A 17897-nucleotide genomic window follows, 5' to 3' on the forward strand; every position below is an offset into this window, starting at 1 on the left:
TCCAGGGGTGTTCCTTAAGACAGTGTTTTTCTTTGACGTCTCCTCTTTGCATTATTGTATTTTTCTGTGTTTTTTATTGATTGTGACGATTCAATGTTGTGAAGCTTGTCTTTTATATGCAACTACTTGAATAAATGAAATTTGATTGATTGATTGATTGATTGTCTGGTGAAAAAGATTTAAAAAAATACCAGCTGATCTTTTTCACCAATCATGTATTAGACTCTAGGCCTACACTGCGACGTTGCAATATCGTAGGCAGGGGCCTTGTATTAGAGGTGGCTATGATATTGTCCAAATTTCAAGTGTGCTAAAACAGGTGATCAATAACTTTTCATTATTTGACCTTATTATTAAATAATTGAACATTTCTAATAATATCAAAATATTGCCATTTAAAAGTATAAGCTCAACCTGCCCCATTAAAACATAATTGAACATAATCTTTTAGGTTATGTAGACAAATTGAAATCCACCCAATCTAAGATTCTCTCCCTGTCGTGGTCGACGACGTCATTTACGCACAAATGAAAACCCAGCTTTAAGTGTGTCAGTCTTTAATGCCGGCGCTTCACATTCGTCATGTTCGTACGAGTGTCGACGAACGCGAGAGTGTGGAGGCTATTATCATAGGGGAAAGATTGGTCACTAAAAATTGTCAGTCTTTAATGCCGGCGCTCCACTTTCACCGAGTTCATACGAGTGTCGACGAACGCAAGAGTATGGAGACTATTATCATAGGGGAAAGATTGGTCACTACAAAATAATATTGTCAGTCTTCAATGCCGGCGCTCCACTTTCACCGAGTTCGTACGAGTGTCGACGAACACGAGAGTGTGGAGGCTACTTAATCTTTTAGGTTATGTAGACAAATTGGAATCCACCCAATCTGAGATTCTCTCCCTGTCATGGTCGACGTCGGCATTTACGCACAAACGAAAACCCAGCTTCAAGGGTGTGATCACATTGAATGCGTATATGAGCAAGTGCACGTCAGATCATGCATGAACCGAGAAACAAAATCTGGAGAATGCCATTGAAACACGTTGTGACTTGCATGTAGCTGCTCACACTGAACGCAACCAGCAAGTACAAGCGTTCAGTGTGAGTGATCCTATTACTCTTATCATAGTTTGTTTCTCATTTGCGCACTTGGTCATGCATAACAAAGCGTGTACTTGCACATACACGCATCCAATATGACCACACCCTTGAGAGTGTTCAATATTAAGAAAATTCAGTCAATGACAAGGTGACCAATGAAGAGATTTTGTTTTCGCCAAATTCATTTTGTTTTCGAAAATTCAGTCAATGACAAGGTGACCAATGAAGAGATTTTGTTTTCGCCACACTGCACAGAAAGCAACTGTTTTCCAGTCCCTACGTAGATCTGAAAGACCTTGTTTGCAGACGACTCTCGTCTGACGTAAGAAACAGGATTCTTTCCGGCCTAGGCCGGAAAGAGTACTCTTTCCAGCCGCTAACATGGAAGTCCGTAGTTAATAAGTCATCCGCTAGATCGGGCAAGTGTCAAATTTCTTCATCTGAAGTCGCCATTATTTCAGTTCGAATTTCGAATCAAACTAATTCAGAATTTGCTTCGCAACCATTTTTATTCAATTATTTATTGTTGATTAGCGCATTCCGAATTTTCAAAAATGCTTGAAGATAACGACGCCCGTGATATTCCAAGTGAAATTTTAAAAGAATCTGAAATCCTGACTGCAAATCTTCTACCACTAAAATCAAGAGATAGGTACGATAAAGAGTATTCTTTATTTATTTTGTCACCAATACCTGTAGTGTGGCGATAAATTCAACTAATCGAAATCTGACTAGTGACCTCTGTGGATCAAATATATCACTAGTAGTTCTGTGAACAGTAGACCTCAAGCAGTATTCTCATCCACAAGTACCTGATTGAAACTATAAACCTTATGGAAATACAGCAATAGACTGGCTTCTCCACACATCTGTGTAATCACTTGTCAGCTGATTTATGATGAATATTCTATAGTCTGATTTATACTTATTTCCTTGCCCTATTACCATAGGTAAGGAAAGTATTGCTTTCCGAAAAAAATTAAGGTACCCCAATTTCTAAATTTCTATACGTTTCAAGGTCCCCTGAGTCTAAAAAGTGGTTTTTGGGTATTGGTCTGTATGTGTGATGTGTGTGTGTGTGTGTGTGTGTGTGTGTGGTGTGTGTGTGTATGAGTGTCTGTGTACACGATATCTCATTTCCCAATCAACGGAATGACTTGAAATTTGGAACGTAAGGTCCTTACAATATAAGGATCCGACACGAACAATTTCGATCAAATGCGATCCAAGATGGCGGCTAAAATGGCGAAAATGTTGTCAAAAACAGGGGTTTTCGCGATTTTCTCGAAAACGGCTCCAACGATTTTGATTAAAGTTATACCTGAAATAGTCATCGATAAGCTCTATCAACTGCCACAAGTCCCATATCTGTAAAAATTTCAGGAGCTCCGCCCCATCTATGCAAAGTTTGATTTTAGATTCTCAATTATCAGGCTTCAGATACAATTTAACCAAAAAATTTCGAGTTGAAAAGATTTAGCATGAGAATCTCTACAATTAATGTTCAGTAACATTTTCACCTAAAATTGAAAATAAGCTCGAAATTCGAGAAAATGTGATTAACCAATTGCAAACTGTTAGCAACTGTTAATTCTATTAAATCATTCACTATGAAGAGATAGCAGACCTCGTGTGTCTCCAGCGTTATTGTCCTGTCACCAGCTGGCTCAGATCTTTGAATAGTAGACTTGAGATGCGCGTGAACACTAGCGTCAGGTGATCAATTTTCATAACGGCAAGGAAAGTTGTGTGAGTGCGCCACATCAGATTTTTACGCTAATACTGGCGTATGAACGAGGCTCCTTTTTCCTTTTATATTATCCTTGAAATACAAAATTTCCAAAAACCTTTTATATACGTCGACGCGCAATTAAAAAAGAAACATACCTGTCAAATTTCATGAAAATCTATTACCGCGTTTCGCCTTAAATGCGCAACAATAAACATATAAACATTTAAACATTTAGGGCCGTTTGCACTGTGACAGTTTAAACCAAATTTAATTTTAAACTGGATTAAATCCGTATAAAGTCCAGTTTGTTATAATGTGTATCATTTTGAGTTTAAGCAACCAGCTTATTAAATTCAGTTTAAGCTTTGACTGTGCAAACGGCCCTAAGAGAAATGCCAAACACATGCTCTCCACTAGAGTAAGGCCTCTTCTCGACCTGAGTCGCGTAAGTGTGAGTCGAGTCCAAGTGTCGCGTTAGTGTTATATCTGTTAGAGTCATCAATTGTATTGACGTTGTAGTTACACTTTGTGTTTTTGACAATAAATTATTTGATTTGATTATTTTCTATCTCTATTTTCAGTTTTATTTATAATTTATCTGATTTGTTTATTTTTCAACAGATATTTGGCACACTTGGTTCTGATTTTGAGGCGAGTTGGAGAAAGCCAAGCCGGAGATGTTGGAGATGAAATACTTAAGGCTTATGTTAAGGTGAATATGTTTTGATTTAATTCATCTATTCATTATTCTTACTAAACCTTATTAAGACAACTTGAAACCTTAACTTGTGAAAGAAGCCTTTCACAAACCTACGGTTCAAGCTGGATTAGTTTTTTAAATTATTTTATTGTGTATTTATGACATTTATTGTACATTTTGCTTCTTCATTGTACAGAAGCTGATCTTTTTGAATTGTATGTTATTGTTTTGAAATGTGTTTTCATTTTCATTTGTGACAATGGGCCTGTTCTGGGAACATGGAATGTGATAAATTGTCCGATTCACAATTTACTAGGTAAAAAGTTCCGCGTCCCATGGGAAAACTTTTGACAGATTCTGTACCAGAAACTAGTTCAAGTTCCAAGTTCCTGCCCCACAGTCGAAGCCTGGTAAATTGTGACAGTTCAAATTTTCAGAGCTCTCATTGGTCGATTGAATTGTAGTCTGCTTGATTCTCTGCGCATGCGCTGATAGTTTGTTTGTTTACCATAGCATAGCCATAGAATACATAACCAACAAAATTATGTTTGATAACTATTTGTTAAATGAATTTTTCTCTATAGAAAATTTGAGAGTAATGGAATGAATGAAATGCACACTTTTCTAGACGGTAAGTTTGTAAAACAGACTTTGTTCATTCACACAGCTAGTAAACGTCACATTTTGGCGTAAATCAACTTCATAAGTGCGTGCCAAAAGCTTGAACCAACTATTTTGAAATGGCGTTCCATGGGAACATTTTGCACTAGTCACATGATTGAACAATTTACCACTGGAATTACAACAATTTACCACTTTTTCGTGTTCCCAGACCGTGCCAAAAGCTATCCTTTTCTAGCTCTGCAACCTTGCTATATTTTGTGGTTGCTGTTGTGTGTGACACTAGGTGCTGGTGGCGAGCGACAGCGACTGTGAAGTGATCGCCTACTATGTGGCCACCCTGTTGCCGGACGACCAGGTGCACATCTACGCCGCCTACCTGGAGTCGGTGGGCGAAGGGGACAGTGAGCAGCGCCTCACCTGTCTCAAGGTGGCCGAAGCTGCGACCTCCCGGTCGAGGCCATCACTCAGCAGGTCGTGCTCAATATCAGGTGAGAGCTAGCTCTAAACCTAGCGCCGCAGTACAGGATGGTTTCTTACAGCTTGGCGTTGTTGTCATTCGAGATGGGTGTCTGGCTTGGAAGTGTTTCGGCCGCATTGCAGGATGACTTAACGATTGCTGGAAGATCAACAGCTGGATTTTTTTCGTTATTTTCGTGATAGAGAAATTCTGATTGCAGATTCGTTCTCAGCGACCCCAAGTTTAGCCTAAAGGCTCAGAATGTCAACAATGTTTTTAAATAATTAAAAATCATCATGAAAAGTCATTAATATGGTAGTACACCACGTTTCTGGGAAATTTTTACTGGTGACTGGAGTTATTATTGACACACAAAAATCAAAATATCGTGAGAAAGAAAACTGCTGATGAACGCGAATAAGACCGCCACTCCATTGTTCTATGTCTCGGCTGCTTGGCTTGAGCCTGGCTGGAGGGATCAAATAACCGACTGGTTTGATCTTCGTCTGTCCGCTAGGCGGAACTATGCCGACCATTGCTGGGTGGAAGATGTTACTGCGGCCGCTCGCATACCACCAACGCTGCTATTATTTGCTGTCTCAGCGCCTAGTCCGATTCAGCCAAGCAACCAGCCTGCACTGCGGAGCTAGTTTAACAGTTGAAGGAGGGTTTTCGTTTGTGCGTAAACTTTGACGTCGTCCGCGACGGGTCGTCTTGAACAAAATGGCCGACTGCTTCGGTGCATAATCATAAGAGCGTTTTCGTTCTTTCTAAAGATACAAAAACTCTACCCCAAAAAAATTTTAGACGTATTTTGCTGATGATCATGAGTAGATAGATGGATATGATATATTTAATTATTTTGCTATCGGACCATACAGTCATCAGCAACATTAGTAAAATATCCATAACACTTAATACTTAATTAAAAAGAATGTGTGAAAAACTCCTCCAAAGAATAGAAGGGGTTTGCACGCAGAAGATCAAATTGTGATTGGCTGAGCAAAGAGACTGGAAAATCTTTTATTGACTTTGGCAACCTATTGTAGACCTTTGTTCCTAAGACGTAATGGGACTTTTGTACTTTGGTTAATCGTGTACGTTGGGTATCAAGTTGTATCTCTGGCGGGTGTTATATGAATGAATTATACCTCTCGTGCTCATTTCAGTCTTATGTTTGTGTATATACTGGGCATACTAGTGAAGAATACTAGTGGTTCTGTAGAATAAAATTATGAAGTTACTAATTGTATTGTCGGTCTTTGTAAGCTATTGTAGAAAATGACGTTGTTTGTAACATTTTTTATGTTTCTTGACAATAAAAGATTGATTAATTGATCAAGTAGCCCTGTTGAAATGAATGATTAATCGAGAGACTGTTAAGGCTGTGCAAAGGCTAAAAATGAACTTTCCACTTGTGATATTTTTCAAAGTTTTTCGATTTGTATATTATCAAGCTATCAAAATGAAAAAGTTTTCTCGTGAAAACATTTTTTTTCAATCATTACTTTTTGAGATATGAGCGCCAAAAGTTTAAATTTTTGGGACAAAACATTTCAAATTCGGTAAGAGATGAATTCGTGAGATTCAGAGGATAGATTCTTCACTGTATTGTTAATCTAGTAGAACAAAAATTTTCTGAAAATATCAATTTTTAAGAAAGTTATTCAATTTACCAAAAATAACTTTTAGTTGAGCTATTTTTGGTAAATTGAATAACTTTCTCAAAAATCGATATTTTCAGAAAATTTTTGGTTTACTAGATCAACAAAACCATGAAGAATCTATCCTATAAATCTCATGGATTTATCTCTTACGAATTTGAAATGTTCTGTCCAAAAATTTAAACTTTAGGCGCTCATATCTTAAAAGTAATGAGGGAAAAAATGTTTTCATGAGAAAACTTTTTCATTTTGATAGCTTGATAGTAAAAAATCGAAAAACTTTGAAAAATATAACCAGTAGAAAGTTTATTTTTAGCCTTTGCACCACCCTTAAGGAGGAAAATCCAATTTTATTTTTTTAATTTCACCCTAGCTATTTTACTAAATTAAAGAATAAGAAGAGTAAGATAGGAATAGAAGAATAGAAGAATAAGAATAGGAATATTTATGTGCATTAACAAACGAATTGCAATAAGCTTCGTCATAAGTAAAGATTGCAAAACCTAATCAAAATTTATACAGTAATACAATATCCATTGAAATAATAATATATTATACAAATGATGCAATAATTATGTTACACTATAATATAATTTCTAATTGCTCACTCAAAGAATAGCGTGTCAAAAACAATGTTACAAAATTCAAAACAAGTAGCTCAGCACGATTTGGTCATATTTCAATCGTATCTGGGTTGGATGCCATATATTCACTGAGACTATAGAAAGGCTGATTCTTCAGCCATCTTCTAACAACTAATTTAAAACGTTTCTCTGGCAGATTTCGAACCAATAGTGGAATTTTATTAAATATCAAGTATCTTTGATATTAATGTCTCTTATGTGTCTTTGACAATTTTATTTGAGGAATATCAAAGTTCAAACGTTCTTCTTGTGACAAAATGTGAAACGTAAATCTTCAATTAAAGGTGACCATACGAAAATTGTGAAAATTAAAATGTGAAACGTAAATCTTCAATTAAAGGTGACCATACGAAAATTGTGAAAATTAAAATGTGAAACGTAAATCTTCAATTAAAGGTGACCATACGAAAATTGTGAAAATTAAAATGTGAAACGTAAATCTTCAATTAAAGGTGACCATACGAAAATTGTGAAAAAAATTGTTTCTTCGTGACCAGGAACAAAGTGTCTGATGACAACGTGAACGTAAAGCTGTTGGCCGAAACGACGGCAGATGACCTTGAGAAGGTGAGTGCCCTGGACTGGGTGGTGTTCTACCCGCAGCAGAGGGCCGAAGCTCTGTGGCAGACCAATGCGCTCATCAGGAGCTTCCTGGCTAAGGGCAAACTGGAAGCTGCGCGGCTCGCCTTTCAAAAGGTAATTATTAGTATTTTACTGAAGGTAAATGTATAGTATTTATGAGAAAGCTGTGGCGTTGGATCATGTAGTAGGAGAGAGGTTTTTGAAATCACCTTCACACTATATTTTTAATAACATATTTTGCATCTAGGGCGGAAAGTATGGTATGGTGCAACTCAGTTTCAAAAGAAGACAATAGTTATTTGTGCAACTAGTGCGCAAAGTGTCAGTTTGCTGCACCGAAAGAAACGTTTACGCCCGAGCCGTAGGCGAGGGCGGAATGGTTTCTTGAGTGCAGCAGAGGAACTTTGCGCACGTATTTCACATTAAGTTTTTCCTACAGTTACCATTGAATTTAAAAAGTGGGTAATTATGGGTAAAATTGCCTGAAATCCATCAAATGTTTTTCTGTGTAATTTTATTATTGATAAAACCTTAATCCTAAAATCCTAAAGTCCTCGTTGTCCTTGGTTATAATATAATATATTATAATGAATTATATAATTAAGTTATAATTATCATTATATTATAATGAATAATAATTAGCGCGTTGTGCTTGGTTGCACCTCTGCTCACTATAGCAGCCACAGCAGTCACTGTTACCAACTTCATTTTGATTTTGCTGCACTGTTGCTCCATATAACCTACTAAGTATTTGCGTTGCCATGTTGCAAATCTGGAGTGCAGAAAAATTTTTCCCGCACTAGAGCGGAAAAGTGATTCTTTGCGTTCTGTAATCAGTGCAGCAATGGCCACTTTTCAACGTAACTGTAGGAAAAATCAATTTCACTACCTTAGGTTTGTACGTGTGCAGCAACGTTAGTAGACAGAAGGTTGATCACTCACAGGTCTAAGATTCAAAGTGGTGGGATGTACGCCAGCGTGACGTCACGTGTAGTAAAGAAGTGATAGAGTAACCACACTGAGCATACAGTTTATTTACTGTAGCTTCAAATACATCGTCGTTTAATCCCCTTAAGATTGACCTATAACTTTAAAACTCTCTGTACTTATAGCGAATGAATCACCGATTCTAATGAATTTATAAAAATTTTATAAAATTTTAGTCCAAAATAAACATTAAAACTATAAATTTTGAATTTAGATGGCTTGAATCTATAAATTAATTAGAAATATTCCACTTGTAACGAATAATATTGAGTTATTTAAAAAAATTGGAACCATTGAAGAAACTCAAACTTGTGAACCTTAATACTATCGATAATTTTTTTGATTTGTGTGTTTCAGATCCCGGTGGACTCGCTGGAGCTGATAGCGACCCAAAACCAGCTGGAGCCAGGCATGCAGGCTGATGAGTTCTTCATCAACAGTCTCCCTGTGAGGGTGTCGGCAGCTGTTAGAGAGTACCTCTGTCATAAGGCCTACCTAGTGAGTGTCCCCAACCTAACTGTATTCTATACTTATTTATAAAGTTGAAAGTATACCTTTAATAAAGTTGAAAAATGGTTACTAGATTGTTTTAAATTTCACACACACACAACACACACACACACACACACACCACACACACACACACACACACACAGAGAGAGAGAGAGAGCTCAAACAACTCATAATCCATTGACATAAGTAGAAATAACATAATCTTCAAGTTCATTACAACTAATACTAGAGACCCACTCATCAACAATTTTTTATAATGACCAATTCTCTTATTAATTGGGTTTTTTATAGTTTCAGGTAATTTGGAGAAAATTATATTGATTTTATAATGAGATGATGTGCAAGTGATTGGTCCATATGAATAAAACCAGAGCAAATGCTCATGAGCCAGAGCATGGAGCATAAGGTTTTGCTCATGAGCAAAAGGTGATAAACTGCTCTAGACTAGACTCACCTTTTTTGAAGCATTTGCTTCAAAAGTTGAGCAAATGCTCTAGTTTATTCATACAATTTTGAGTATAAGCTTTTACTTTTGAGCAAATGCTCAAACTATTTTTTTGATGAGCATGAGCAAAAGGTTTTGCTCACGTTTATTCATAGAAAATGAAGCAAATGCTCCATATTTTAGAAGTATAAGCAAATGCTCAACTTTATTCGTATGGCCCATTGTCTTTATTAAACGAGGAACTTGCATTAATTCTGTAATTGTTTGTTGTGTTGTTTGTAGGACGCGCAAGAAGGTTTCGCCGACTGGTTTGAGCAGCATCACAACGCCAGACCCGCCAAGCCGGCCAAACTGGGAGACTCCGCCTCATTCACCGAGAAAGTGGCGCACGATCACAAGATGGCGCTCTACAACAAGGAGATGCAGCGCTGGAAGATGGCCGTCGCGCACCAGACTAAGGTATCATGTGGCTGCATCAGCATCACCAGACTAAAGCTCAAGTTGTGTTTGATTTAGTGTATTAAAGTCCAACATGTACAATAAAATCAATGTTTTACAATCATAGTGCTACCATATCCAAACAAAATACTTATAAATTTAATTACAGAGTCAATCCAACAAACTTTGACTTTGTCTCTATTAATTCATTTTTTTAATGTTGTGTATTTTTTGCAGTTTATGAAAGCCCAACTGTATAAAGACATCAATATTTTGCAATCATAGTGCTACCATTTCCAAGAAAATAATTATAAATTCAATTGCAGAGTCAATCCAACAAATTTTGACTTTGTCTCTATTAATTCATTTTTTTAATGTTGTCTAATTTTTGTTGCAGTGTATGAAAGCCCAACTGTATAATGACATAAATACAGAGTGTCCCAAAATGAAAGTGCCAAACTTCGGGAATAGGTTCTATGGGCCAAAATAAAGAGAAAATTTAGAATAATTTTTTTCATAGAACGCTTCGTTTACGAGATATTCGTCATTTTGTATTTTTATCTTCAAATTTCTCCAACCGATCGCTATAAAAATCGGTAGGTATGTTCAAATAAGAGAGATGAACTGTAGAAAAAATATTCAACACTGTAAAATTCGGAAATTCCAAATGGCAGCCATTTTAAACTTTTGATCCAAAATTGCGAGAGAACGGTGATAGATAGAGAAATTTACCAAGAACAAATTTTTTTAGGAAATTTAATTTACAATCAGTCAACACCAAAAGAATAAGAATTGGACAAAGCATAACAGAGATACAATGAAATGTATTACGAGGCAGCAAAACATCAATTTGTTGTAAATAGCAAGGAAGCCTACCAGTCAGTATTAACATCAAAGTTTGGTACTTTAATTTTGGGGCACTCTGTATTTCACAATCATAGTGCTACCATTTCCAAAAAAATACTTATACATTACAGAGTCAATCCAACAAACTTTGACTTTGTCTCTATAAATTTTAATTTTTTGTGTATTTTTGGTTGCAGTGTATGAAAGCCCAAATTTATAATGACATCAATATTTTACAATCATAGTGCTACCATTTCCAAACAAAATATTTTATAAATTACAGAGTCAATCCAACAAACTTTGACTTTGTCTCTATTAAAAATAAATAATAATTACAAAGCTGATCAAGAACACTTATCATTTCAGAACGGGTGTAACAGAGAAATACGTGTATAAAGTTTATTATACAAGACTTTCATTGATCAGAAGGCAGCTAATTTACACAAGCAGTAAACTGATCAATGAAATACCTTTTGATTTGGATTTCAAAATTAGTAAAAAGAGCGTGAAAGAGTGGATTAAGAGAGTATTTTTTACATTAAATATGGCAATTTAATATTTAATTTAATTTCCTTTACTTTTATTTTATAAGTTTTTCTCTGCACAATATTTGTTTATTTTTCTACTGTTCTAAAGTTTCTACTGTAATTATTAGTTAAATTTGAACCTAAATTTTCTGCATTATTTCGAATTCTTATGTTTTTCTTTTACTGTTTTGCAACTCTCACCAGCGGGCAAAGACTTTCTTTTTGCTGGTGATGCCTAGATTTTATTTTTTATGTTATTTAAGTATATTTATGAATAATTTATTATGCTTATTTATTTATATTTTTAATGATATGTCATATTATAAAGAGTTTTTAATATGACTTGAATATTCTAAATTGGCAATAAATGAATTGGAAATAGAAATAGTATATTTCGCACCTAGAGCAGAAAATGAGATTTTTCCGGCTCGAAATCGGTTTTCAAGTCCGAGGCCGTAGGCCGAGGACTAGAAAAGATTGAGAGCCGGAAAAACATTTTTGCCCGTGGTGCGAAATATACTATTGATCAGCTGTTTTTTGATCACCTTTCTTAGTTCCATGTTAGCGGCTGGAAAGGGTACTCTTTCTGGCCTAGGCCGGAAAGAAACCTGTTCTGACGTCAGACGAGAGTCGTCTGCAAACAATGTCTTTCAGATCTACGTAGGGACTGGAAAATAGCTGCTTTCTGTGCAGTATGGCGAAAATTGATTTATTATCTTGATGTTTGTGCATTTTTGTTGCAGTGCGTGAAAGCCCAGCTGTACAACGTGCTACTGTTTCCGGATGGAGGTTGGCTGGTAGATAATGAGCTGGATGACCAGCTGAGGCAGCAACAGATGAAGTCACTGCGCAGTCTCTGTCTGCCCAAGGTCACTAATTCATTTCATTTTCCAACAATTATCATAGTGACACATCCACTACTACAGTGAGGCCCACGTTATAATTGCAGTGGATAAAGATAGGAGAAAAACGTTGCCAAAAACTGTCTTGTTAATCCTTCCATAGACTTTCGCTGATACAGGTTCATTGACGTAATATTAACTGTTCATTCTCGTTTAAAATAATCAATTATATTTATCAAGCAAGAAATTATTAATTTATTCTACATTGTTAAAAGACGATCTGGCAACAGAGCATAGCGAGAAAGAGATCCGCTTAGTTGAATGATAGACAAGGATAGCAATACCATTGCTAATCAAACACTGTCATTATAACGTGGACCTTAGTATACATAGTAATGCGGCATCCACATGTTGGCCCAATGAAGGCCAACGACGACCAGCGCCAGTGGGTGGTCTACCAGGCTGGACCAGCGACTTGGCCAACATGTGGATGCAGCATCAAGCACAAAGCACCGCCAGCTTTGTTGAATTTATTTATTGATTCATACAACAAGTACGTATCATTAAAAATGATAGGGAGAGAAAAAATAAGGTAACCTTGTGCTATTCCTCTCCCAAATTCCTCGCCACAAATACTTCAAGTGTAGCTGAGAAGGTAACTGAAAGTGTGTTTAAATAATTAATGTCTTTGCTTCATTTTCAAACTTCATCCATTCATCAATACAAAGAAAAACAAAACAGAATACTATTAAACAGTAAAAATATTGAATGGACGAACATAATACCGGCAAGAAAACTTCTGTATGAGTTGCCATAAGATTAACTATAATCATCCACAAAACTAAATTACAAATAAATAATTTAGATGTGAACTCAAAGAATAAATTCAATAAAAATATTATAGTTTTATATTTATCTTCTCTGTATAGGGCTACTTGTAATATAAATATAAAGAAAAATATTTCTAAAAGGGTACTGAGATTTTTATTTTTCTTTATATAGTTTTATACTATGTAATAGTAAGATTCACTTTAGTATAGTGAGTTCCACGTTATAATGGCAGTGTGTGATTTGCAACGGTATTGCTATCCTTGTCTATCATTCCAAAAAGCGGATAGCACTATCTCTTTCTCGCTTTGCTCTGTTGTCAGATCGTCTTTTAACAATGTAGAAGTAATTAATTAACAAAATATTTCACCTTAATTATGAAAATTCATAATGAAATTATTGAAAAATATAATTTAACGAGAATGAACCGTTAATATTTCATCAATATCTGTATCAGCTACCGTCTATAGAAGACATTGACAAGACAGAGGATCGGTAACGTTTTTCTCCTATCTTTCTCCACTGCCATTACAACGTGGACCTCACTATAGAAGTGATAGGACGGTATCGTTGCTCATCTTTTTCCACCGCCGTCTGTAGTAGATAGCTGTGATTTAAGTCATCCCGGTATATCTGATAGAATATTCAAATATGATCTCAAATATATTTTTCCTACAGTTACCTTGAAAAGTGACCATTCCTGCACTGATTACAGAACGCAAAGAACCACTTTTCCGCTCTAGTGCGGGAAAAATTTTTCTGCACTCCAGATTTGCAACATGGCAACGCAAAATACTTAGTAGGTTATATGGAGCAACAGTGCAGCAAAATCAAAATGAAGTTGGTAACAGTGACTGCTGTGGCTGCTATAGTGAGCAGAGGTGCAACCAAGCACAACGCGCTAATTATTATTCATTATATATTATAACCAAGGACAACATTTTTATTCAATTTGACAATAAATTAAGGTTTTTATCAATAATAAAATTACACAGAAAAACATTTGATGCATTTCAGGCAATTTTACCCATAATTACCCACTTTTCATATTCAATGGTAACTGTAGGAAAAACTTAATGTGAAATACGTGCGCAAAGTTCCTCTGCTGCACTCAAGAAACCATTCCGCCCTCGCCTACGGCTCGGGCGTAAACGTTTCTTTCGGTGCAGCAAACTGTCACTTTGCGCACTAGTTGCACAAATAACTATTCCTACAGTTACCTTGAAAAGTGACCATTCCTGCACTGATTACAGAACGCAAAGAACCACTTTTCCGCTCTAGTGCGCAAAGTATTACTTTGTGTACTCTTAATACTTTGCGTATTATCTTGCAGCCATCCCAATCAGCTGTTGACATTGTTGGCGTGTATTTTGAATGCGAATTTGTACTATCTATATTTTTTCTGATTTTCAAATAATTAAATGAGAACTCATTAAATTATACATTTTTGTGTTGGAAAACAGAAGGAAGGGAACTAGTTTATTCAATTGAAAAACTAATCGTCTCCCTGTAAAAATGATTTATTTTTCATTAATAAATATTTTTTTACTATAATTTCAGATTGTGCTGTTGCTTCATACAGTGCTGCAGAGTTCAGGAGACTTCACCGAATGTATGAGACTTGCCGATCTGGTTGTTAGCGAACAATACGAACTCTACAGGGTGAGTTTTTCATTTTCAATACTTGAATAAATAATTACAGAATAGAAATTGTAATTTATCACTTTATCACTTATTTAATTACTAGCCGTCAGGCTCGCTTCGCTCGCCATATCGGTTTAGCCAGGGGGCTCCGCCCCCTGGACCCCCGACTGGATCTTCCAAGAATGAGATTCTCGCTTCGCTCGCCTGCATTTTTCATTTGAGCATTTTTATCATATGTTAGGACGATCCAGTCGGGGGTCCAGAGACTAAACGTCTGGCTAAACGGATATGGCGAGCGAAGCGAGCCTGACGGCTAGTAATATAATATTCCCAGGAATAGCTCTGATTAAAGTAGCAGTGCCCAATCAATTTTTCCGCGATAAATGCATTTCAATCTTCAACTTGGTGCCAACCTAACAAAGTCAACTCAACTCAAGCCAACCTGACAAAATTATTAATTTAGTTACCAGTTAACAACTGTTTCGAAGAGGTACTCTCTCTAGATTATAGTTCTATATTAACATATGGTATGGACATTTTTCAATTATAAATTAAGAGAATAAGAAGAACATACATGCTAAAAGACGAACTTTAAACCCTTAAAAACCACCCTTAGAGTTAAAATATTGCCAAAAGATTTCTTAGTGCGCCTCTAAAGGGCCAACTGAACATACCTACCAAATTTGAACGTTTTTGGTCCGGTAGATTTTTAGTTCTGCGAGTGAGTGAGTCAGTCAGTCAGTGAGTGCCATTTCGCTTTTATATATATAGATACTCCACATTTTTAAAAAACGATCTGATAAGGTTGCAAAGGTAGAAACGGATAGCGCTATCTGCTTTGTCGAATGATAGACAAGGATAGCAACATCAATGTTAATCAAATACTGCCATTTTATCGTAGACCTCACTATAGAATGTATTTTCCACCACTATACTCTTAAGGTGCGTACAGACTTTCGCTCTGCTCCGCAATCGAACGTAACTCGAGCAGATCGATTGATGATCGACCGGGGAGCAAGAGTGGAACGCGAGAAGAGCTAACATCTCCCTTAACGTTCATGATCGGAGCGACTGCGGAGCGTGTTGGAGGCGCGTATATCTGTACGCACCTTTAGAACATCAAAATATCTCATCCCCGAAATTCACAAGCTGACGTATAGACAAACTGTAAAGTATAAACACGACCTAAAAGATAAAGATACCTTGAGGGTTTAAAGGGATAGGTTAGGGGGTTAGGTTTTTTATTTTAAATGGCAAAATGCTTATATTATTTAAATGTTTTGATAGTTGAGAAGCAGAAAGCTTGCATCTCAAAACATGTTTGTGTTTTGATTTGTTATTTTGTTTGGCTATTCATCACCGTATGATTTTCGAGAATGCGATATTTTGCCTACCATACTCTTAGGTGTGGTGCATGTGCCCATAAGTCCATCACGGTCTTACGATGAAATATTGTTTTCGCCACACTGCACAGAAAGCAGCTGTTTTCCAGTCCCTACGTAGATCTGAAAGACCTTGTTTGCAGACGACGTCAGAAAAGGGTTTCTTTTCCGGGCTAGGCCAGAAAGTTGTCTCTTTCCAGCCGCTCATGGAAGTAGTTAATAAGTCATCCGCTAGATCGGGCGAGTGTCCACTTTCATCATCAGCTGAAGTCGCCATGATTTCAGTTCCAGTTTCGAATCAAACTAATTCGCTTCGCAACCAGTTTTATTCAATTATTTATTGTTGATTAGTGCATTCCGAATTTTCAAAAATGCTTGAAGATGACTGTGGTATTCCAAGTGAAATTTTAAAAGAATCTGAAATCCTGACTGCAAATCTTCTACCACTAAAATCAAGAGATAGGTACGATAGCTTAACGAGTATTCTTTATTTATTTTGTCAGCAATACCTGTACTGTGGCGAAAAATATCGTTCGCACCACGGGCAAAAATGTTTTTCTAGCTCTCAATCTTTTCTAGTCCTCGGCCTCGGACTTGAAAACCGATTTCGAGCTGGAAAAATCTCATTTTCTGCTCTAGGTGCGTACAGACTTTCGCTCTGCTCCGCAATCGAACGTAACTCGAGCAGATCGATTGATGATCGACCCGGGAGCAAGAGTGGAACGCGAGAAGAGCTAACATCTCCCTTAACGTTCATGATCGGAGCGACTGCGGAGCGTGTTGGAGGCGCGTATATCAATCAATCAATCAATCAAATTTCATTTATTCAAGTAGTTGCATATAAAAGACAAGCTTCACAACATTGAATCGTCACAATCAATAATAAACACAAAAATATACAATAGTGCAAAGAGGAGACGTCAAAGAAAAATACTGCCTTCAGGAACACCCCCTGGAAGAAATCGATTAATTTCAGTTGATTTAAAGGAAATTTTTATTTTGTAATAATTCTATGACATGTAATTTTCTTCCCTCAAGACATCCACACATTCATCCACTGTGTATGGCGCTCTTTTTTAACAGAACCTTCCTTATCCTTCCGGTCATCTTTGAAAAGTTGGAAAAATCTTTAAAATTATGGGGGAGTCTATTTATAATTTTTTATTGCGCAATAGTGTGGGCCTTTCTCCAGAAGGGTTAGTCTATGTGCCGGGTAACCGAGGATTGAGCCACCACTCCTCGTATTGTAGGAATGATCAAGTAAAACGGATGAGAATGCCCTCCAATTTTTACTAACGTACGTGATGATCTCCAGAAAGTACATGGCTGGCAAAGTTAATATACTCTCTCACAAAATAAGGCCTACATGATGTTCGGGCACTGAAGTTGAAGATTATTGTCAGAGCTCTTTTCTGCCTCCTGAAAATTACCCCAAGGTGTGTATCATAGCCACCCCAGAATATCAAACTGTAACGAATGACAGACATGAGATAGCCATGATAGATCGCAAGCAGGGAATTATACCCTACTGCTCCCCCTCACACACCTCAGCGAGAACAGAATAGCAGATATCCTATGCAAGAGACGCTGCACCTGATCACCCCACCTCAAGTCATCCTGCAGCTCGACCCCGAGAAACCTCGTCACTTTTGACCGATCGTAGCCTGATAGGTCTACGGTAGGTATATTGTTGTTTAAAGTTCGACGGGATGCTGTAAATTGAAGAATTTTTGTTTTGTTGGTATTTAGTTTAAGGTGATTCTCATATATCTGGTATATCTGTACGCACCTTTAGAACATCAAAATATCTCATCCCCGAAATTCACAAGCTGACGTAAAGACAAACTTTTAAGTATAAACACGACCTAAAAGATAAAGATACCTTGAGGGTTTAAAGGGATAGGTTAGGGGGTTAGGTTTTTTATTTTAAATGGCAAA

The 17897-nt window shown here is 36.7% G+C and overlaps 1 protein-coding gene across 1 annotated transcript in view; it reads left to right on the plus strand.

Annotated features, from left to right (window-relative positions):
* The window catches only part of LOC111044677 (nuclear pore complex protein Nup107), a 48639-nt gene that overhangs the window by 28026 nt on the left and 2716 nt on the right, over positions 1 to 17897 (plus strand). The window contains 8 exon segments of the mRNA XM_039426894.1: positions 3458 to 3548; positions 4444 to 4648; positions 7322 to 7352; positions 7423 to 7621; positions 8852 to 8992; positions 9735 to 9911; positions 12007 to 12132; positions 14494 to 14595. Of these exon segments, the coding sequence (XP_039282828.1) occupies positions 3458 to 3548; positions 4444 to 4648; positions 7322 to 7352; positions 7423 to 7621; positions 8852 to 8992; positions 9735 to 9911; positions 12007 to 12132; positions 14494 to 14595 (1072 nt within the window).

The sequence above is a fragment of the Nilaparvata lugens genome, chromosome 1, assembly GCF_014356525.2.
Source record: "Nilaparvata lugens isolate BPH chromosome 1, ASM1435652v1, whole genome shotgun sequence".
NCBI lineage: Eukaryota > Metazoa > Arthropoda > Insecta > Hemiptera > Delphacidae > Nilaparvata > Nilaparvata lugens.